General features: G+C 36.8%; 1 protein-coding gene across 2 annotated transcripts in view; it reads right to left on the minus strand.

Annotated features, from left to right (window-relative positions):
- BUB3_6 (mitotic spindle checkpoint protein Bub3) overlaps positions 1-24,563 on the minus strand; it is a gene marked incomplete at its 3' end in the record, with an annotated part of 87,133 nt that overhangs the window by 53,129 nt on the left and 9,441 nt on the right. The window contains exons 3-7 of one of the 2 annotated variants that reach the window (XM_051218100.1): positions 20,894-21,137; positions 17,914-18,109; positions 10,510-11,262; positions 6,962-7,433; positions 2,274-2,382 (exon numbers count right to left, since the gene is read on the minus strand). In XM_051218100.1, the coding sequence (XP_051064534.1) occupies positions 2,274-2,382; positions 6,962-7,433; positions 10,510-11,262; positions 17,914-18,109; positions 20,894-21,137 (1,774 nt within the window). Of the gene's footprint in view, positions 1-2,273; positions 2,383-6,961; positions 7,434-10,509; positions 11,263-17,913; positions 21,138-24,563 lie in introns of both variants that reach the window. The other variant, XM_051218099.1, reaches the window with a different exon arrangement.

Here is a 24,563-nt window from a genome sequence, read left to right on the forward strand (position 1 = left end):
TAGATATATATACACCATATAATAAATTATATAGTAACATTAATGAGCTTTACAATATACTACTATATATTTGTATAACTCTATATTGACTAGTCAATGAATGTTAAGATAAAGCATTTTGTAATAAATAAATAAATATGATAAGTTTAAATAGAAATAATCCTATTCGGTATTACTATTATTCGTAATTACTAAGAGGTCAAGGTAATATATATACATAGTTTATATTTAATGGAATTCCAAAGTGTGATCAAAATGATCAAAGTCGATTATGATAAGATAGAGAAGGCAAAAAAGAACAGATCATTAAGTTAAATTTATATAATGATTTGTCGTCAAGACTATAATTTAAAGACGAACCAATTAGGTATAAGATAACAGGTCTCAAATATTGGCGCGAAATTCATTCACTGATTTGGCTAAATAGAATTTTGGAATTATAGCTGATGTCATTTCGTGATAAAAAAAGCTTAAATCTAATTCCTAACCTTAACCATCAACTGTAAATCATAATTCGATTCCATCACATGAATTTGTAATCCTATTTGGTCCTAGTTATTAGGTGGACACTCTCAAGGTCAATCTAGCGTCACTACAAGGTCGTCCATAAATTATAGTCTCAATGATTTTTCTAGAAGTCATTAGGGACAACATGATACTTTCATGTGATGAAGTATAATCACACACACGGACGAACGGACGGACAGATGGATGAAGTTATCTTGAAAAACATTATAATATGCTGAGACAAGAGAAATTCAAATGTTTAGATGTACTTTTATCCCAATCGAAAACTATTACACACTGTTTGAAGTGAAGCAAACTAAAAGTTAGGAAAGTATTCAGAAGAAAAATTAGTGAGGAATATTGAGAGCGATATTGTTTACGAAGTAGAAAAATATTTATTCTTGAGAGATATGAAAAGAAAGTTAGGTTAGAATTAATTTGAACAATGTAGGAGTGGGACCAGAAGGTTCGACGAACAATTGCATTAAGCATGTTAAGCACATATGTCTTACGAGAAGTGTTTTATGCGTTAGTTTCGTATTTTTAGGGCTTTATGGACGACGAAGACAGAAATCCGTCTGATGAGGTGAGATGTGCTATTATTGTTAGGGTTGAACATTTGTAATTCCTTTCTTGTCGTTGTGAGAAAGCATCAACGTTGCATATGCGGATTGTCTAAAGGAAACTACTGATTGTTATTATATGCTCATATAGTCAGTAGTAAGACTGCAACCTCGGACCTTTAGATGTCTTTAATCTCACCGTTCTCCAACCAAATTGTGTAGCACGGTTAAACTTAAAGAAACGAATGACCCAGCCAAAAACACTTGATTCGGTTATCACACCAGGCAAGTCTGACCACCGCGTGTCAGGAAAGCAGCTACGATTGGAAGCAAGAGAATATGACTGATCCAAGAGCAATCATGCACACAAGTACTTCCACTTGTTTCAATTAGTTTCTAAGACAAAATATACACTATATCCTATAGTTTCATCTACTCTAATAACAAGAAAAAACTAATTTCATAAACTACCTAATAATTTATGAAAATAAATTATATTGATATCAACCAATTTGTAGACAAGAAAGCTTAAATAATTTCCTAAACTCAATTGAGAAACAGCTTTCCCATGGAAGTCAAAACAACAGACGTAAACAAACATCTCCGTTAGACAGCGAAAGAAAATCAGAAAGCATTGGATGGCTGTTTCGTCTTAATGTGCCACCCCTCAGTAGTGTGCATTCCACTACAAATCGAATTCAAGATCCTTAAATCAATAACAATGTGCGCAATAGTGATTAATTCCAACAAGTGACTATCTGAATTCGAGAATCCCGCATGCGAGGCGTTTTAACCAACAATCACATTCAAGTAGCCCCTAAAAACTTCAATGGTTGTCTATAACCCAAAAAATACTGTCTTTATATGTACTAAAACGTTATTAACTGAAGGTCTCATCACAAGGATGGCTATCAGTATATATCAAGTTACAGAAAGATTCTGTACAGATTACCTAGTGAAAAACATAAACAATCAGCATTTCTTTAAACTAATGAAAATTGTTAAACACTGGAGGATACAATACATTATCATACCCTAAATCAAGTTAGCTTAGAATATCATTTCGTGAATCCAAATGATGAAAAACTAGAAAAGACAACGAGTTCATTATGGGATTAATTATAGAGCGAAAACGAAACTATAATAAGGAATAATTAAATGACCACTATGTATTCAGGAAAATCTATCTACCAATTGACTTACCGATTCTGAACGATGTGATCGTAGACCTGAGCATAAAGCACGAAACTGTAGGCGTTTTTTAGTCGAGTTCACGGCAGTATGATCACGACTCGATTCCGAACAATGAGAGCTGAAAGTAAAGAAACAAATTCATAACATACGGCTGTCATAATTTTTCAATCTGCACTGAGTACCTTAGTGAAGCGTATAGATTACGGAACCCACACATTTAAAAAAAATTCAGACTTCTCGAAGCGTATAATAAACTGAATCTACCAATAAATTCTGGTGAACAAAGAATGAAGAAGTGACGCCATGAACTAACATCGACTTCACTAAAAGTCGAAAAGCAGAACAGTGTACATCTTATGTTGAACATAAAGCTCACTGCATCAGATTCACTGTGTACATCAATGATGCTGTCCAGATATGTGAAGGTCTTCACATCCTCAAAAGCTTCTCCGTCAAGTGCAATTTGAGTGGTGCATGTTGCATTGTATCGGAAAATCTTGCTTTTCCTTTTGTGTATGTTGAGATCTGCTGCTTTACTAGTTGTCTTCTGCATTTGTTGTTGCGTATGCGATAGAAGAGCCAGATCATCTGCGAAGTCTAGGTCGTCCAGCAGCATCGTTGCTGTCTAGTCTGTCCTATGCTTCTATTCAGATGTTGAGGTCTTTACAATCCAGTCGATCACCAGGAGAAAGAGAAAAGGTCGGTCTTCACTTCGAACGAGTCTGTGGGCTGTCCCCCATGCACGAGTCTGCGGTTTAATCCATCATAATAATTCCGTATGATGTTGACTATCTTCTCAAGCACATCGTAGTGTCGAAGAAGCCTCCATAGTTTTGTCCTGTCTATACTATCAAATGCTCTCTCGTAATCGATGAAATTGATGTAGAGTGGTGATCGACTCATGTTTTCACTGAGATCGAACGAATAGTTCGCCAATGCTATGTAGCGCATAATTCGATGTTTATGTTCACTCTAGTGTATTATTTTAGGAAATTTGTATCATATACAGAAAGTATTTTAGTTGTCATGAGAAAAACATAGTTATATAATCCTTATTGATAGATAATTCAAAAGTACCAAAATAAGGTCGCAACATTTAAAACTTAAGGCACTATTTAATTATAAACAAATAATCAATACCTAATCACTTCTATGTAACACAAATATTTTGTTTTAACGATAGTTTAAAAACTAATTAATTATAATGCCGGAAATAATTATGCCACTATATGTTAACGGTAATCAGCTATCAATGAAATATGTGTTTTTATGATTACAAGCCTTTTCACATAGACAACTGTCAAGAAAACTATAGCGAATGTACTTCAAACTTAAGAGTTGTGTCTAATAGAGCTCTGGTGAAAACAGATCATATTATAGGTAGTATGTAAGTAAACTAATAGTGAAAGCCATTATGGCTTATGCTAATGTGGGCCATCTTTGGACTTTCATGGTGTTAGTTTGATTGTAAAGGATCGGGTCTATAATCTGTCAGTCAGAGCAGTCTATGCTTGTGAAACCTGGCCTCTCCTACTTGACGATGTTAAGCAACATTCTGTGTTTGATCATCGTTGGCCTTGAACGGCTACTGAGATCCAGTGAGAACACAATGTTAATGATGTGGAGATTCGGTAATGTGTGTTCGAGTAGAGACTATAATTCAATTGATATCACTACCTACAAACACCGACTTTAGTGGTTTGGACAAGTACTTCGAATGTCGTCTCATCGAATTCCACATCCTTGTGTTATTTTCGGACGACGGGACTGGTTGGGAGAAACGGAAAAGTGGTCAGTATATCACATGACATGGTGTTGTCGTGGTATTAAAGAAAGCTGTACAGGACAAAAGTCCTCTTGTGACAATCACAGAGGAATCAGTCTGACTAATATAGTGTCTAAAAAATTAGCTTCAATAATACTTCGACGCTTAATCAAAGCTCATGAAGAGCAGACTAGAGAAAACCAGGCGGCTTTTCGACCTAGACGTGGTTGTATAGATCAGATATTCACACTACGTCAGGTTCTAGAACACAGACACACATTCAGACGCCCCACAATGGTAGTATTTCTCGACCTTAAGGCGGCATTCGACTCTGTTGATTGTGAGGTTCTATGGCAGTGTTTGTCACTGAAAGGAGTACCAAAGTACATTAACCTTATAAAGGCTCTCTACTCGAACACAACTGGTAGAGTGAGAGCTTATGGCGAACTGTCATCAGAGTTGATTACCTCAAGTGATGTTTGTCAGGGCTGACTTTGTCATTGATGTACTTTTAGAGATAACCCTTTCCTCATCTAAATTTTCAGGGGTTGAACTTCTACCAGGAGATTCACTTATTGACTTGGAATATGCCGATGACATAGTTTTATTTGGCGAAGACGCTGACAAAATGCACAGTCTTCTGACCACTCTAAGCAACAATGCAAGCATGTTCAGCATGCGATTCTCCCCATTCTCGAAATGCAAAATGTTGCTTCAGGATTGGGTTGCATTGACACCCGAACCAATGATAAGGAGTGAAGTAGTCGAGCATGTCGACCGCTTCACTTATCTTGGAAGTCTCATCAGCCCTTGTGGTCTGGTGTGCGACGAAATCTCAGCACGGATACAGAAGACTCGACTAGCTTGCTTTTGTTAACTTGCGTCATCTATGGCGTAGGTGAGATATCTGTCTATCAACCAAAGAACGTGTTTACTGCGCAGCAGTTCGTTCCATCCTACTTTATGGCAGTCAAACATGACCGGTAAGAGTAGAGGATATTCGTAGGTTACTAGTATTTGATCATAGGTGTCTTCGAAATATTTTCCGTACATCGTGGGACCATCGAGTAAGTAATGCAGTTGTTAGGAAACGAGTACTAGGTAAGGATGGCAAATCAATTGATGAAGTAGTGAAACTTCATCAGTTGAGATGGCTTGGACACGTGTTACGTATGTCCAACGACCGACTGCCTCGACGTGCGATGTTCAGTGGTATAGGAGTAGGTTGGAAGAAAGGTAGGGGCGGCCAGACCAAAACATGGCACAAGTCCATGAAGCAACTGACAAGTGGACTAAGCCATGTGGGTAAGTGTAGACTACCTGATTAGGATCCGCGAGACGATGTCAGCCTATGGTTAGAGACCTTGAATGACCTGGCTCAAAATCGTTTGCAATGGCGCAGGTGCATCCACTCTTCGTGTTCTCCCAAATTATAATCTTCTGAATTCTTATTTTCTTTCCAAATTTATTTCACTGTACTATACTCCTTGAATAACATCTTCAAGCCCTAATGTTTCCGAATACTGCTTATACTTTTACTACCTCTACCACTACGGAATTTGAGTCGACAACTGCATCTCTGTGCTAATGTGGTGTAGCAACTCAAACTGATGTACGTACGTACGAAGTTCTACTTTGTTACTGACGGAACTGAGTGAATTACTTATTAAGATATTGATATATGAAAGTAAAGATGCGAAAGAGACTAGTTGGAAAATAAAATTAATGATGAGAATAGAGTGTAAACAATATGGATCACACCACTTTGGATGATAAATAAATATCATTAGGGTAGGTTTTTAGTTTAAGTATAAGATGATTTTAAATGCACACAGTGGGAGGTGGCTTTGAAATTCCATACAGCTAAAGTTTTCATAATTCTAAATATTCCCTATAGACAAATTCTATTTAGATCAATTTCATGAGCTGTTTCAATTAAGAGTTTAGCAATTGATGAAGATGAGTGTTTAATACTTACGTTTATTAGGACATTGGATTTTATGTGTACCTAAAGCAATGATGGTACATGTTTAGACATCTTAATAAATAAATCACGACCGCTCAGCCGTAAATGTGTGGCCACAAAAATAAACACACAAACATGAGTGTAAATTGATAGACGCAATGGGATCTGATACAATCGTTGACATGTCGACTATGTTTATAGTGAAGGATAGACTTTGTTTCTTTTTCAAATAATGCTGTTAATGACAAAAGAAAAACCGAACACCATCTACAAAACAAACTGTTCCGAATACGAAAAACACTAGATCAGACAAAGTGAACTCCCTCTTCATCGTTGCCTGCATGAACATCCATTAGTGGTCAAATGCCAGAATATATCTTCACTTATATCAATGCATGAGGACGATTGTGAACACAAATTCGAATAAAAAAATATTGAAATCTTGGATAGAAGGAATACTTAAAACAGTAGAAAGTTTTCTTGGGGCTTAGCACCAGGTCAATCAGAAATCAACAAACACATCGAAATCGATCCAAATTATCAATCAATCAGAAAGACCATAGACAAATATAAGATCAAGAATCACAGTTAAGGGAGATCCAATCGAAATAAATAGGCAGACGATGACAACTTGAAGGTTAACAGTGGGCAATAAAATTTGCGTTCGACAAGGCAAGCTATGAGTCATATGTGGAGAAATCCGAACACTTTACTCCTTCCTAAATTTTATACTGACGATGTTGTTCAGAAGAACAATGAAAGCTCCACGACCGAATCATCTACCTCAAAAACTTTATATAAATCATCCACTTGAGCTACAAATCTTCGCCACCATATCAATATCATTACATTCTCCAAATTAAATTAATATACTGAGGTGTTTAGTTAATAATGAATAATAAACACAACCATATAACAAATGAATTAAACAGAAAAGTATTAATGAGTTAATTTATAATGAATTACTTGTAATGAGCAGCTTTTGTAGACATATCTTTATGACAATTAGGTATAGGACTAGAATAGTAAGGTAGTTGTGAAGAAAATTCTAGATTTTTAACTGTATTCTTATCATTATCATCAGGAAAACAATTCATTTGTTGATAATTATCCCATATGCCAAGATGTCGATGAGTTTTACTTTTACGGCTACTACTATTACTACTACTAGTAGTAGTGGTAGACGTAGAAGTAGTATTAATTGTTGTTATTGTTTTCTTATTGGCTAAACGTTGACTTTCTTGTTCAAGCATGTGATACATTTCACCGGCACGTGTCCACAAATCTGAAACAGATTCATTTTGATCTTGATCAAATGATGCCCATAAGCGTGAACTTAATAAACTTGTTTTACTGGATCGATGTGATGCACCAACAGAAGTATAATTTGACTTATTGGTATATGTTGCATGATATGGTATAGGTGAATCTTCTTTAGCTAAAAAATAAAAAATGTACAAATAAAATTATCCAATGGAAGAATATGCATAGGCCCAAGTTGTCATATCAAATCAACACAAAGGAAAGAAACTAACAAAAAGAAAACTGAAACAACCAAAATAGTGCAGTATGCAACGGTAATGAAAAGGAACGAAAAGTTGAGAATATAATGTGAGAAGATAGAATGGGAAACACATATGAAATGATACTGCAATTCAAGTATGTCTAACTGACTTCTATGCTTAATTGGTAGTTGTTATTGTTGGCCATCTCAAACACCTCAATCGATAAAGAATCAGTAATTCATAAAACGTATGTGTAATCTCCCAAATTCCCTGATATGGTCGACAGGGAGGAGTTAGCTTCACCTCTCCAAAGGCTCTCACATGATAATGCGTACGTACTCACTGCCATACAAGTCCTAATCATTCTATTCTCATGACTGTGGTGTTCTTTACGAAATTGAGAGGACGAAAATCCAATGTCCGGTCACGGCTTAAACCGGGCTGATAAATACGACGGAACATACACCTACGGCGTTGGAAAACTCTGATCCTAAAACAATCGTATACATGGGATCCAGCATTCTGAGAGAACAAATCAAGTATCAACTTGTTGTTGGTCACCGACTACCATGGGATTGCATCTCCTAACGTTGCTCCACTACACTGTGGATCAGAACTCAAGGTCGAAAACTTTGGGAGTGTAACCTTACTATTGTTCACTAGATTATCTAACAAAACGATAGGAATGCTTTGAAGACATCTTTGATTAAATATCTGAAGTTTAACTAATGCCTTTTAATTTAATGGACCATGATTCAGAGCCAAAAACTACAAAATAACTCAATCGACAAGTAGTTAATGCATGAATACAAGTTAAGACTTGTTTATAATTTGTCGCAAATTAACTTAATACATACATGTGATAATGTCAACTACTACAATAATATGGGGACTAAATAAGTAATCTATATAATTGCAAATGGTGTCAATTATGTGTTCATAAATCAGATATCTTAAATATGATTAGAGAGAACTTATTTATCCATTGAGAATTACATAATGTGATCTTATGACTATGTAGCAACGAATAGCATGTATTGTAAACTCTAAATAAATTTTTCAGATGTAATAGATATACATCCAGCTATAGAGTTACAAATGTCACTATGCCAAGTTGTGATTAAACTTTGGTCTAATAATAGAAAATTAAATACACCATATGTACAGTTATACAGTTTAATTATATTACAAATTAACTACAATCTAATAGTATAGTATGGAACAACTGCTGTGAAGATTAAACGTACAACACACTATATAACTGATCAAATAAATATGAGGCTGTAGTCTCTGTTAACGATTGAGTCAATTGTCTAAATTATTAATCCACAGATTCATAATGGTTAGGCCGAAAATTTCAACCGTAAAACTAGTCAATATGAAAGAAAAGGTTACTGATCATTATTTTGAAGAAAACTAGTGATTGTCAAATGTGTACAGTAAGGATTCAAATGACTATCATTAGTAATCATTGTTTAAATGTTAAATGATACTGTTAGGAAGATAATGAGTTATCTAGTTTTTTTTTATCAAGAAATAATAATGTCAATGGTTAAGATCATGAGTCAGTTGAAGCTAGACCACCATGGAAAACCTGGAAGCACTGAACGACCGTTTCGTCCTGTTGTGGGGCTTCTCAGCAGTAATAATGTTTACAAGGATATACCCCTAGTCACTTTTGTTGTTATCTTATTGATTGTTTTTATTGATAGTTTATTAATTGTGTTATACTTCGAAACTATCATTACTTGCTATATATAAACAGAGTTATTTCACTACAATTTTTTATCTTAAATATCAATCTTTTAATAGTCTTTTGACTTATTTCTGTTTTTCAAAGGGCTGAAGATTATCATTGTGTCAGTCGTCCAATCTGTCAAGTTTCATATAAGAAAAATATTTCGATTGTTAGTAATTCAAATTAACGTAGACTACAGCACAGGTATACATATAAGTTAACATTAACACTAATGTTACAGTGAAGTCTAATTAGCGAATGTAAATATAAGTAGATTACCTATTAGATTACACTATTGCACTGAAAAATACAAAAGTATGCCAAAACGCATCGATATGACTAGAACTGCATTTTATTAACATAAGTAATACGATTAATTATCAAGAAGAAGGAACCTATTATTATAATTCATATATATTAGTTGTTCGGATCTTTCCATTGATGTTTAGGACTTGCTATGTCCCGATAAGCATAATGAATGGTAATTTTTAGGATCCATTTAGAGACCAATACTATGAGTTTATTTTTATCGTATAATTTTTAAATAAATAAACCATTCATATTCATATTCTTCTTATCGTAAGCTTTGTTTTGACCTATAACTATTATTATACGTTTCACCATTCTTGAATTATTCCCTGTCTGTTAATCACTACCTCCCTCATTCACAGTCACTTTTGGCCAAACCTTGTACAAATGTTATTTTCTATTTTATGGTACGTTGTGGTCTGTTTGATTGGTATATAAACCCAGTACGCTTGAAATAAAGGACTCATATCGTAGAGGCTCGGGATGGTGTTCTTGATCTAATTGGCTAGACAGGAAGCGGGACCAATCAGGACTCTAGACTGCTCATACGGCTTTACGCGTTGCTGGTCGATCGATAAGTCACTGCTCCCTAATTGGCGGTATCGTTTACGTACACATTAACAAGGCAGGCAGGCTACAAGTTATAACAGGACTGCAATTGATTAATCTCTTTTTTTATATATGTGCATCCTGTGAGGATTACTTCGTTATTGCACCAAGTCTTAAGCATTTTAAGCAGAAGTTAGATGTTGGTTAGCAGTGGAATCCAGAACGCGCGTTTCACCTTACTTGGGACTCACCGGCTGGATGTACCCACTACATTACAAAGTTGACGTTTATACCGAGACTCGAAACAAGTACCAATTGTTTCAAACGCCATCGCGCTATATACCTAACTACTGAGTACAAATAACTACTGGTTTTAGCAATGGGATAGATCTTAATTCATATATATTACTTACGTGATGAATATGAGATATTTGTTTCATGTATGTTTGAAACATCTTTTCCTAACAGCCCAATATTAAGAGTACCAGTTTCAAATGGTTGCTTATCAAGCAAATAATCATGCTCGTCATCATTATTATCATCACGAGTAAAACATGATACATTCATTTGGTGTTTTGAATGTAATCCTTGTACAACACTACCGCTATTGGTAGAGCTCCGACGTCGAGGTAGGTGAATTATTTTAGGTTCAGTATTATGTTGGTAATTATTGATGGAATTTTTATGTGAAACATTAACAGCCGGTAAAAGTTGACATGGTGAAGTATGGACATTTTTACATGTAACAGAAACTGGCTGACTCTCTGTAGTATTACTTGTGATAATTGTGTTATCAGTAGAAGTGATATTCATTGATATTAATGTTTTCACTTGATCATATCGACCAGGATGACGAGTAGAAGCATAGGCACGTTTACGAATAAATCGAACTGGCAGTGTATCTGTGTTTACATCTTCAATACTTGACGGATCTATTGTATGTTTTCGAATAATTCGAACAGAATCAAATCCAGACTTTTTAGATGATTCAAATGTGTTTAAATTATGATCGATGGGTTTGATCTTAGTCAGTGTTTTATCAGTTCCTGTCGGAGAATTATCCATCAACTGAATTGAATCAGGTGGGCAAGAGTTTTCTTTACGAGCTTCATTGGATGATAAGAATTCATCTGAGAGTAAATGACTCGTTGATGAATTGTCAAATTCTGAAGTTTAGAAAAAAATACAAGAAAACAATTTTTTCATTAAAGTAATATCATTTTAAAATAAATATAAAGGATAACCGTTGATGTGTACAAAAATGCCAGTGAGTACTATCCGTTGCGCTGAACCGAAGTAGGTGGAGCGGACTTCGAATATGGGACTTAATGGCTGAAAATCAAATGACTTTATCACTAATTGGCTAGTACTAAATAATTCTTCTTACTTCTGACAGAAAAGTAGATATTCATACACACGAAACGTTTCAGTTAAGTTCAAAAGGTTCAATAATCAAACGCCGTAACAGTATAATACACTGACGGTTCTGAGTTAACCATTTAGAATCAAGATAACACTATACATTTGTACGAAATTTGAAGTGCAGTGATAGATAATGTGTATATTATTATAAACTAAGTGAAAATTGACATTATTTGGTTCGTAAAATGCTCAAAATCAATAGAAATATAGATTATGCAACCAATTTAGGATGGTGCTTGAGTTAAATTACAAAACATACCTGCTCTTAAGGTAGGCTGCTTATTAAAGTACTTGATGTAGGGGTCACTACATAATCAAGTATTTAATGAAGTTAGATAATATTCTCTTTTTCTTACTCTTACTTTAAAGCCCGAACTTAAGAATTTCAAGTTTGTAAACAGAAAGATGGCAAGGCATTGCATTGTAACTTATATCAGTTTGTAACGAAAATTCTATAGGGTGATAACTCAAATTCACAACGCTAGTCCGATTCTTAAAATATGTAAACTTGACCGTTTTTCTTTACTACAAGGAATAATTTGACATATGACGGTTAATTATTAAGATCAAAGCCGTTATTCCATTGTTTTATAACTTCGTAAAGTTCCATGACTGACTGATAAATCGTCAAAGGACGTTAATATGTCGTAATTTTGTTTAAACAGTACATGAATACCGAACAGCGGTATTTTACAATCGTTGATGGGTTTTTAAACTTAACATAGGAAATAAATTCAATCTACGTTTAAGATATACACTAATTTAAAGGAAGAACAAGAGAAAGAAGCCTTATCATTGAGATTTTTTTGTATTTCACAATGGATAGTGTGAAGGAATAATTCACCAAAATAATAAGCCATCAGTATAGATGTATTTGTGTAGAGTTTGCTGAAGTTTGTACTCCACACCACGAACTGAGCTTAATTAAACTACTCGAGACTACGAAGTAGTGGGTAGCTTTTTCGTTCTACATCGGGGGTACCTTGTAGCAGTACATATTCATGACCAAACCAATGAGGATAAGCTCCGAGACCACCAACTCGTATAATGAGCATCTATATTTCAGTTTAGTGCGCTGAGGACCCAATGGTATACATATTTAGTCCTAATGAATTCTTGATATATTGCAACCATTATCCAATCTCATTGGTGGACAAAAATGCTTCACTTCAAATATGATTGAATTTCAACTAGTCACAGTGTGTTGTTGAGGAGTTATATACTAGGCGAAAACATTTATCCAGTGCTCCTTGATAGGCAATGGTTATCTAACCAAAGTTAGCTCGTGATATTACATATAAATATAAGCTAATGGTTATTTGTTTGTGTTCAACAAAATCAGCTGTTTCACCGAATATCATCATATGACTGTTTATTCAATGAGAAAATGTGTCAATCTCTGATATACCGAACATGATGGCATTAACACAAACACGTATACATAGTGATTGATGTATATAGAACAATTAATTAACCAGAAAATAAGCTAATAATCAAGCATGCACTCATCCACACACACATACAAACTTAACACATACGAAGATCAATAAAGTTTATTGATTGCACCAAATGGTAGCAAGAAACACAAACTCAGTGCATAATAAGTAAATATACGCGCGAACTTTATAAGCAGTGATGATGCAAGTAAACAAAAAGTAGTACGGACAGTGTGATAGATACACACATGACTCATACAAACACACAAACACACATAGAGATTACACTCAAATGTTAAACAACAGATTAGGCTGTTGAATGTATTTATCCTTAACAAAAACAAATTCGTTGAAGTATATAATAGAGGTGGGATATTACTGACAGTGTGTTTGTAGGTCATAATTTTTGCAAGTTCAAAAGATCTGCCCAGAAAGCACCAAAGTTTATAAACAAAGCAGAAACTATAAACAGTCCTTCTTTGAAGAGTATAGTTATTTATTACAATCATTACACACTAACAACGCTTGGCACACGAGAGTTTGGGATTGTTCCCTGGCACTTAAACACTGAAACAACCAGTCGCCATACTTTGACCCCAAATGCTCTGGTACGATCTACAGGGAGGAGTTAGCTTTTCCTACCCAAATGCTCTCACATGATGATGAGTACGTACCCACTGCCATGCAAGTCCTACTCATTGTATTCTCATGACTGTGGTGTTCTTTACGAAATTGAGAGGACGAAAATCCAATGTCCGATCACGGCTTAAACCGGGCTGATAAATACGACGGAACATACACCTACGGCGTTGGAAAACTCTGATCCTAAAACAATCGTATACATGGGATCCAGCATTCTGGGAGAACAAATCAAGTATCAACTTGTTGTTGGTCACCGATTACCATGGGACTGCATCTCTTAACGTTGCTCCACAACATTGTGTATCAGAACTCTGGATCGAAGGCTTTGGGAGTGCCTCTGTAAGGAAACTACCTGCTTCGGTTTTAGCACGCATGAAGTATCATAGCCCTCACACAAATCGAATGATTTGTATGGCACAATTGTATTTGGTGCCTACTTGTACCAATGTTTATGTGATCAAACAATATGTCTAAATAATAATAGTAATAATAATAACATTAGGAGAGAAGTATTGTTATAAGTGAGTACATAATTAACATGATCCAAGATGAATGTGACCTGTTCCTCCTCAAATTACTTCACTAATATTGGAGATTTTGTAGTCACTGAGTTAGATGACTTGGTTGTGAAACTTTCATTGTTCTTTTCAACATCATTATCAGCACGTGATACAGTGAGAAGTGAGCTATCAAAATTTCTGTACAACAACCTGTTATTCAATTGTAGGGAAATTCTAAATGCTCACTTCCCTTCGAAGTACACACTGATAATGTTATTCAGAGGGATAATGAGAGCTTCAGAACCAAACTATACAGTACATCAGAAAACAAAACATCTTCATCCTGAGCTTGATATTCTCCTAGTGAATTAATAAAAACCTACTGACGATAAATATACTATCATCCCTCATTAGTTTAACATAACCCCTTACTCATATAAGTGATTGTAATATGAATAGAGCATTGTGTTTTTAACACAACTTACTACTTATTAATACTTATTATTGAGAGGACATATTTGTAATTGCAAAAACAACACAGTCATGAAAAAAGTAAACTGGTTAAAGTTACTTATCCAACTTTAAGGTTAGTTGTTCACATGGTCAATTGGGAATAGTCACTCTAATCATGAAGAACATAATAATCTTGTTAGATTGTTGTTATAATGAAGGTGATATTCAATTAATCTTTCAAATTGTCACAAAAGCATAGCTAAAAGCAACTATTATTGTTGTTGTTATTATTAGAGATGTAAAACTGTACCAATTAAATATTTCTAAGCACGAAGTAGTCTACAAGCTAGAACTGCTATAACCCATTGCTTACGAATGTGTGAAATAAGTTTGCTTGCAGAGAATCAATTTGATGGCTTTCATTATTTGGAGTTAGAATTTTGTTGCAAATTAAGAGCCTTAATTAAATTCATAGAAACGTTTTTGCATTCGTTCTGCAGTAAAATATACAGATACTTATTAATGATGATATGTGCGACCACCTTTCATTGTCTTCGGTTGGTAACTGCCTCAAAATCAACACGGTTGAACTCCATTGGTCACGGCTTCTCACTAAATCGTCTGAAATTTCCTCTCGAAGATAGTCATTAGTCGGGACAAGTTAAGTGTCAGTGTAAGGTTGTGGAGATTGCTGAGTTTCATTGAATTCATGAACTGATCTAAGTTAGATCGTTATTGAAATACAGAAAGTACTGAACAGATGTTTCATCCTAGTATGGGACTTCTCAACAGTGAGCATCCACGACTCCATATGCAGGAATCAAACCCCAAAACTTCGGTCTCGCACGCGTACGCTTAACCTGTAAACCACTGGGCTGTTATCAAACAGTGTTAATGTCTAATCCTAATCAATCGCCGTTTATGATTTCAGCGAAATTCCACAATCTCCGTAATCGTATCTTCACAATTATTAATCAATTTATAGGTATAAGTACCAAGGTTTGACTAAGTAATTTAATTTCCGCATTTGGTAAAAAGTGAATATTCATTCTAAAGAAGTGACTTTCAGTGAGTTATGAAAAACCAGAAATTCGAATTTCTATGCGCTGGGACATCGACAAATCTATTATTATTTTATTATTATGGATGATTGTGTTGTGATGTACGGTGTCCAGAAGCTGATACTGATACACACCCACCATAGAAGACTTTAATTACTGGAGTGGTATGATGAAGAGTGAGGAAGAAATTTTATTTGATTAACCGAGTTATATATATATATGTGTACTCGATTGTATATATAAACAATAAATTGCTAATGTACACATTCGATTTGTTAGACAGATTAATTGATTGAAAGAACAATACCATGTTACAGAAATACAAATGAGTTTACACAGATATATACAGTAAAGTTATTTTATAAATATTAGCACATTCAAATAAATCATTAAATGATTTAAAAACTGGTGAGAAAACAGCTTCATGTGTTATGTAACTGTGAATAACACTGACTTGTTTAGAACGACAGTTTAGTTTAGAATAAATTTCGAACATGTGAAATATAAAGAGTTAAACTGTATGTTTTTAGCTTTGTCAGCGAGGTATCGATTGGGTTAAAGTATGTTACGTGCAGGATTGTGCTAGAGCATACTGATTGACTATTTTTTTAGCCAATCGACGCTAGTGAATACTTGAAGAAGACGTTAGAATTTTCTTCTGTAAAAATTATAAATATTATATCGTTTCTCTTATTGTGATCCTTACTTCCATCTAACTGTTTTACTTGGAATACCTGGTTAAGGTATAGTAATGGCGAGTTTGGCCCCCAAATGCCCTGGTACGGCCGAGAGTGGGGAGAGTCCGCTCTCCCTCTCCAAATGCTCTCACATGGCCACGCGTATATAGCCTCTGTCAGGGAAGTCCTACTCACTGCCTTCTCGTGGCGGGGGTGTTGTTTACGAAAATGAGAGGACGAAAAGCGAATGTCCGGTGCTTTAATCGGATTCCAAACTAATGGTGCACATGGGCCCCAGTATCCTGCGGGAACAAATGGCATATGAACCAATTGTTGGCCACCGGCTTCCATGGGACTGCATCTCCTTACGATGCTCCACTGCCTTGTGGATCAGACCCTCAGGTCGAAGGCTCGGGGTGTGGCCCCCTAAGAAAACCACCTGCTTCGGTTTGGGCACCCGGGCAGTATCACAGCCCTCACACATATCGAATGAGATCTGTGTGGCGCATATGTATTTGGTGCCTCTTTGTACCAATATCTATGTGTTGAAATAAATAATAAATAAATAAAAAATGGCGAGTTTGAGACAATGGGTAATCTAGCTCAAATCTGGTAGCAATAGAGACGTGTATTTAACTCCTATATTTTCTAAGATCGTGAGAGTTCATAAATTAATTCATATTATAAGGTAGTGTGTTGGAAACTCGGTGTATTCATTCTCATTCTTCCACGAAATCTTGAATGTGTAATGAACAGCCCACGCTTTACACTTGATGGTGTCCATTCATTTACATCCGACTACATATTTTAATGCTTCACTGTCATATTTACTGACCATAAATTTATTTGAACTTCGTTTAGAAACATAATAAATAATCTTTTATTATCCCAACATGAAATACAACAAACTTCCACCTGTATATTACAGATTTGCTGTTATTTCTAACGTAATTCAATGGATTTGGATGAAATCCCAAAAATTTAACATTGAATTATTTATTTATTTAAACACAGACATTGGCACAATGAGGCACCAAATATATATGCACCACATAAATCATTCAATTTGTGTGAGGCCTGAGATACTTTTCGGGTGCCCAAACCTAGACAGGTAGTTTTCTTAGGGGATCACACCCGGAGCCTTCGACTTAAAGGTCGCGTCCAACAAGGCAGTTGAGCAACGTCAGGAGATGCATTCCCATGTTAGCCGGTGACCGAAGTTTGGTTCATACGCCATTTGTTCCTTCAGGATTCTGGAACCTATGTGAACCACTGATTTGGAATGAGGGTTTTCCAACTCCCTTAGATGGACTCTACGTGTCCACCAACCCGGTTAAAGCGCCGGACATTCGCTTTTCGTTCGCCCAGTTTCGTAAACAACACCCCTGCCACGAGAAGACAATGAGTATGACTTCCCTGGCAGTGGTTGCGCGCGCGTGACCATATGAGGGCATTTCGAGAGGGAGGACTGACTCTCCCCACTCTCAACCGTACCAGAGCATTTGGTGGCGAATTTGTTCGTGCATTTGAAAAAAGTATAAGGAACAGTATATCCATATATGGAAAAAGAAGTAATCTTTCACGAAAACAATAATAATAACTTTTAAGAAAAAAAAAGATATTTACCGGATTCTTGAAGTTGTGATAAAACTGGATGTAATAAATTGTTAGATAACTTGTCCAATTTTTTAATTTCTTGACTATTAAACGGCTTTTCACAATTATTACTATTACCAGTGTTAGCAGTATTAGTAGTAGTATTAATAGTAGTTCGGGGTTTCGGTGTCGGTTTATTCAACTGAGAGATTGAAACAACTGACGACTACAAATTGTAACGGATGAAAGAAAACAGACAAAAGTGGTTAGAAATCAGATAGAAATGTATAGTATTTTGACCGATTAACGAATCAATGTTGTTTTGTGATTGAAATTGACGGTAAATGTTGCTAGAAAATAAATTGATAAGAACTTCAAATAAAGCTTAATAAGTTCATTGGTGTACAGATACTTTCGAAGTGATGTTTCTATATGTTGAAACCATAGAGAGAGCAATGTCAAAGTCAGATACAGAGTTCTACGTACAAATGGCAGATCAGTTGATGAAACCGTGGACCTTTATAGACAAATGTGACTGGGAAATGTGTTATGTATGCCTAACCACTACCTACTCATATGTGAAACGAATGCTAGAGGACAGTCTAAGACATAGGATCAGTCCATGAAGTCACCAACAATTGGATTGAACCATGTTGGTAGTTGTAGATTACCCAGTTGAAGTTCGAGTAACTATTGTGATCTATAGTTACAGACGTTGGGGTTAGATGGCTTAGAGTCGGTTACAGCTGCGGAGATGGGCTCACTACTTACTTTCTATTAAACCTTGAGTTTTTTGTTTTAAAATTTTATTCTTTCTTCTTGAATCATACTACTTATGCCTATTTTTTTCTACTACCACCAGTACTGTTACTTCTCCTGCAACTCAGGCCTTTGGACTGATAATTTCTGTTCGATGTTGTGTGTCAACTTGGACCGATGCACGAAGTGTCAGCTACTATGTAGCTTATGATCGAAGTGTACTGAAGATCTGTAAAAATGAGATAGATAAGTATAACAAACATATTTACTCTGAAACATCTTTGATATCCAATGATATGCGAAATATATGCCATATTCAATGGCGAACTACGTCACGCACATGATTTATTTTTTTATTTATTCAAACACAAACATTGGTACGAGCAGGTATCAAACAGATATAAACCACATAAATCATTCGATTTGTGTGAGGGCTGGGATACTGTCCGGGTACCTAAACCGAAGCACACACATTCAATACCATCTAACTGTAGATGCATGTCTAATTGAAAGAAAACTAAGCAGAAAACCTGTAGTAAACTTTAAGTTAATAATACCACTTTATTGTACAATGTCTCAATTTGACCAAATTGAGAATATCTATTAATCATACAGATAAACTAACCAGTTCCAGTCACCGTAGGGTTAATAAACAGTAAAATAACTTCAAACTATATGATTTCACGAATACATCGTTGATGACAATTATCAACTTTTAATTTTTGGATTCACCATGAAAACTACCGAACCAACTTTGAACAATGACAAAGAATGATACAACAGGCACGATGCTGATAACATGGAAGATCCTGTAGTATAACTGTGCAAATGCTTGGGGTGAGCTCTGGACAACGAATGAAACTAGGCGTATATTGTACAAGGATCTATTGCATGCTGGTATATGACTGTGAGATGTAGACAAATGTAAGTGATTTGTAAGCTTTAGTAATATAGCTAAGCTTCAACTAATCACAGTAGGCCGAATTCACCTTCTCTGTTAACTTTGAATAAACATTTAATGAATCACTCCATGTTCTTCTTGCTTATTTTAATGTTTTTCCACTATTTTGTTTTAAGACTCTCCTTCATTTTTATACCGTTGTAACGTGCTGGTATGTTAAATTTATCTAGTGTAAAGTTGCGAAACGGGGGGAAGGGGAGGAGCGGTAAGATAATAAATCGCTATAACATGAACATCTTATAGCAACACTCCTACAATCAATTTTAATTACGGTTAATTTTGTCAAACCCTTTAATTAATTTATTCGACAGTGTTATTTGAACAGTAGCAGTTTGTCTATCTCTTTGTATTATTATGATCACTATCATGTCTGTATAAACGTGTACATTAGATCACATGTGAGTTTACGTACATATTCCCCACTTTACCTTAAATGTTGATCACTTAAATATCGCTCGACAAATCATTCTCTTTACTATATATATATTCCAATCTTATTAATTTTTGCCTTGCCTCGTTTCGCCTCGATGCCATTTGACTCTGAACCCGCTTCTATATTCGCTTGCTTGTGTGCATTATTTTCTCAGCTCAAATTCGCTCGATGCACTTAGAACTTCTTTACCTGTGCTATCCAATAATAAAATGTAGTCATCGCTTCGTATCGCCTTCTGAATTCATACACCGTTGGGATTTACCTAATAACAGTTACCGGGGTAATTGATAAACGAAACCTAAGGGATTATCTCGAAGGCAAGCCACTACAATCTAAAACGCAGTGTAAATTATTGATAACATTCGTACGATACTACTAACAATCAGATATTAGAAATAAAATGATGACAGAATATGTTCTAATTTAATAAAATAGTAGAAAATCGGCTTCTATAATCAAATAGTCAGTCAGTCACAACGTGGAGCCTGTATGTATGTACATCGGTGCAAGTTGCCACACTCCACAGAGAGATGGAATTATAAGACCAAATCCCAGAATGCTAGAGGTAGTAAGAGTATTAGTGGTTATAGGGAAGATTAGGCATCAATGATACGATTCAAGGAAAAGATACAAATTAGTGAAATAAAAACGAGACAAGAAGTTGAGGAATTCAGCATGTCAAAATTTGAGGGAAACCAAAAAACAGACCACAACGCTCTACTACTTATGATCAACAATAACTTTGCCGTTTTACACACAACTATAACTGAGACATCATCATCAACAACAACGCATTACTGAATGGATTAATTAGACTTATTATGTAAAGTATTCACTCAAGAGGCTGAAAGACTTACAGTACAGTCAGGTGAAATCTTCATTTCATCTTTATGAACATCAGTAGTAATAGTAGTAGTATTACTAGCATTAGTAGTGTATAAAAATGCAGAATTTGAATCTTTCAAAGACATATTTTGAATACCATTAACGATATTAGATGAAGTCAATATTTTAAGCGGTGATAATTCACAAACTGTATCAGTAATTGGTTGGTTAGGAACAAGAGATTTATGTAGTAATGTAAGTTGAATATTTCGATCGCTGAAACAAAAGATTTAAGATGAAGTCAATAATGATAAAAAGAATAAAAATAAAGTTTAAGTACGTATATATATTAGTCGCATGACTACAGTGTAACTTGATTGACAGAAGTCGATGAGCAGGACACTAAAGGACCAGACAAACATCAAAGTGGTCATTGCTAAATGATCAAACCATAGTAAATACCTCAGTATTATTATGGTCAGTCGCGATTTGAGTTGCTCAGTGGTGATATCTCTAAATGTGCAACTGAGTGATCTACGTTCGAATCCAACATGAAGCATTGGTTCCCTAGTGATTACAAGTACACCTCAGTGACGAGTCTCAAATAGCATAAAACCGAAATAGAGCAAGGCTTTCTGTAGACTACCTTCTGTAGACTACCTTCCCCGATCGAAGCTGCTACCTTGACGCGGTGGTCGGGCTTGCCTATCGTGATGACCCAACCGAGCTATATTGGCTGGAACATATGTTCCTGCAGGTTCTACCATGCCAGGCAGGTCGATTGGCGAACGGTAAGACTAAAAGCAGCAACTCAAGGTCTGAGGGCGAAGTCGTACTGCTGACTGTAGAGAGGTGTGACAGCAGTAAGGTGTTTCCCTCGGACAACCAGCATGACAGCGATGCTGCCTTCCCACAAGGAGGGGTGGGGTTAGAAAAGGTCGACCCTAAAAATGCACACCTCACCTTACCTCACGGATTTCCGTCTCCGGCGGTAAGGCCCCTTGAAGAACGGAGCTAACACGTCAAAAACCTTCCACAAAAAGGCCGTGCGCGACCGGCCTCAAGCAGTTGTCCCTTGGGCTCTGCGGTCACGCTCCCAGGTCGTCAAGACCAACCCTAATCCAATTTCCTTTTCAGGTTCATCAAGAAATACCCCTCCACGGTGTGGGCAGCCGGGAAGTGACATCAGCCCTCATACCCGTAACAGCACAAGAGACCAAGGTGGTCACATTCAAATCCTTCCTACACCTCCTAATACTTCTCTTATCCTCCCGACTAACCCTCCTCACATCTCTTTATCACCTCGCACCGCTAGGGCAAACGATTCGAGTACGTGGAACGCCATTCCTGGTCTCCTGAAGCCACGCTCTAAACTACACGTAGGAGCTTTTAACGTACGAACACTTTACCAAATAGGACAGCAGGCTTCCTTAGCTAGGACTTTAGAATCTCGCGCCATCGATGTGTGCTGCGTCTCCGAAACGCGCATACAAGATCCGAGTAGCGTCATTCATTTGACCTCACCATGCCAAAATAAAGAACCGACTCGATTTACGCTTCGTGTATCTGGAAGCCCTGATTCTGCTTCCCGTGGCCTCGCCGGCGTAGGTATAGCATTGAGTCCTAGGGCAGAACTAGCTCTCTTAGAGTGGATCCCAATAGACAGTCGTTTGTGCGCTGTCCGACTGAACGGAACAGTAAGAATCCGGAAAGATAGGGACACTCGTCGTTGCCTCTTCGTCGTCTCTGCCTATTCTCCCACTGACTGCAGCTCAGATGATGTAAAAGATGAGTTTTACAGAAAGCTTTCGGACCTTCTCCGAAAAGCTAGGCGCTCGGATGTAGTAATAGTGGCCGGTGACTTTAATGCTCAAGTAGGCAAACTAAGTGATAAGGAAAGACACCTAGGTGGATCCTATGGTGTCGTGGCTCAAAGAACAGATAATGGCGACCGTCTGTTGCAGCTATGCTCAGATAACCGCCTGTTCCTTGCAAATACTAACTTTAAGCATAAGGAAAAACATCTTTTAACATGGCGACCCCCTAATTCGTCCCAACGTTGGACCCAACTGGATCACATCGCTATCAGCCACCGATGGAGGGGCTCGATAGAAGACTGTCGCTCATTCTGGGGCACATGCCTAGATTCAGATCATGCTCTAGTGCGAGCGCGTATTTGCTTGCGTCTTACTGGACGTAGGAAAGATCCTGCAAGGAAACCTCTTAGGGCCCTACTTAATGATAGTCAAGCTAAGAGTATATTTCAGGAACAACTAGGAAAACAGTTAGGCAGCCATGTATGTGATGCCCACCCCGATGCAGCATGGAATGATATCCGAAAAGCTGTGGAAACAGCAGTGATATCTGCTAGTAAGGTAAACCAGAAGGTTAGGGAGCAACACTGGATCTCAGCAGCATCTATCGCATTGATAGATGCTCGAAAACACATTCCACCTGGCTCTGAACATAATGAAGAGCGGAGTCAGCTTAAGCGCAAGCTGACAAGAAGTCTACGCAATGATCGCGAACAGTGGTGGGTAGCGAAAGCAAGAGAGATGGAAAAGGCAGCGGCAATAGGTAATAGCAGACAATTGTTTAGACTCGTTAAGGAAACCGGAATTAGGAACCCGACCGTTAGCGAAACAATCTCAGAGAAAGATGGACATATTATTCATTCTCAATCGAGGAGATTGGATCGATGGGCAGAACACTTTAGGGATCAGTTCAACTGGCCTTCAGCCACACTTCGGTTTCCCACGATCTCCAGTCAACCTGAATGGCAAGTTAATGTAAGTCCTCCGTCCCTTTACGAAGTTGAAAAAGCCATAGGAAATCTGAAACGAGGGAGAGCAGCAGGCCCTGACAGGTTTACTCCTGAGATTTTTAAGGATGGTGGTCCAGTATTAGCAGCAAGATTAACTGAGGTCTTAGGTAGAATTTGGGAACTGGACGTAATCCCATCTGACTGGTCTCAATCACTGATTGTGCCAGTTTTTAAGAAAGGACAAAAGTCCTCTTGTGACAATCACAGAGGAATCAGTTTGACTAATATAGTGTCTAAAATATTAGCCTCAATAATACTTCGACGCCTAACTAAAGCTCGTGAAGAGCAGACTAGAGAAAACCAGGCTGGTTTTCGACCTGGACGTGGTTGTATAGATCAGATATTCACACTACGTCAGGTTCTAGAACAGAGACACACATTCAGACGCCCCACAATGGTAGTATTTCTCGACCTTAAGGCGGCATTCGACTCCGTTGATCGTGAGGTTCTATGGCAGTGTTTGTCACTGAAAGGAGTACCAAAGAAGTACATTAACCTTATAAAGGCTCTCTACTCGAACACAACTGGTCGAGTGAGAGCTTATGGCGAACTGTCATCAGAATTGATCACCTCAAGTGGTGTTCGTCAGGGCTGTCCACTCTCCCCATTCTTGTTCAACTTTGTCATTGACGTACTTTTAGAGATAACACTCTCCTCATCTAAATTTACAGGGGTTGAACTTCTACCAGGAGGTTCACTTGTTGACTTAGAATATGCTGATGACATAGTTTTATTTGGTGAAGACGCTGACAAAATGCAGAGTCTTCTGACCACTCTAAGCAACAATGCAAGCATGTTCGGGATGCGATTCTCTCCTCGAAATGCAAAATGTTGCTTCAGGATTGGGTTACATCGACACCCGAACTAGTGATAGGGAG

Source organism: Schistosoma haematobium, chromosome 7, assembly GCF_000699445.3.
Source record: "Schistosoma haematobium chromosome 7, whole genome shotgun sequence".
NCBI lineage: Eukaryota > Metazoa > Platyhelminthes > Trematoda > Strigeidida > Schistosomatidae > Schistosoma > Schistosoma haematobium.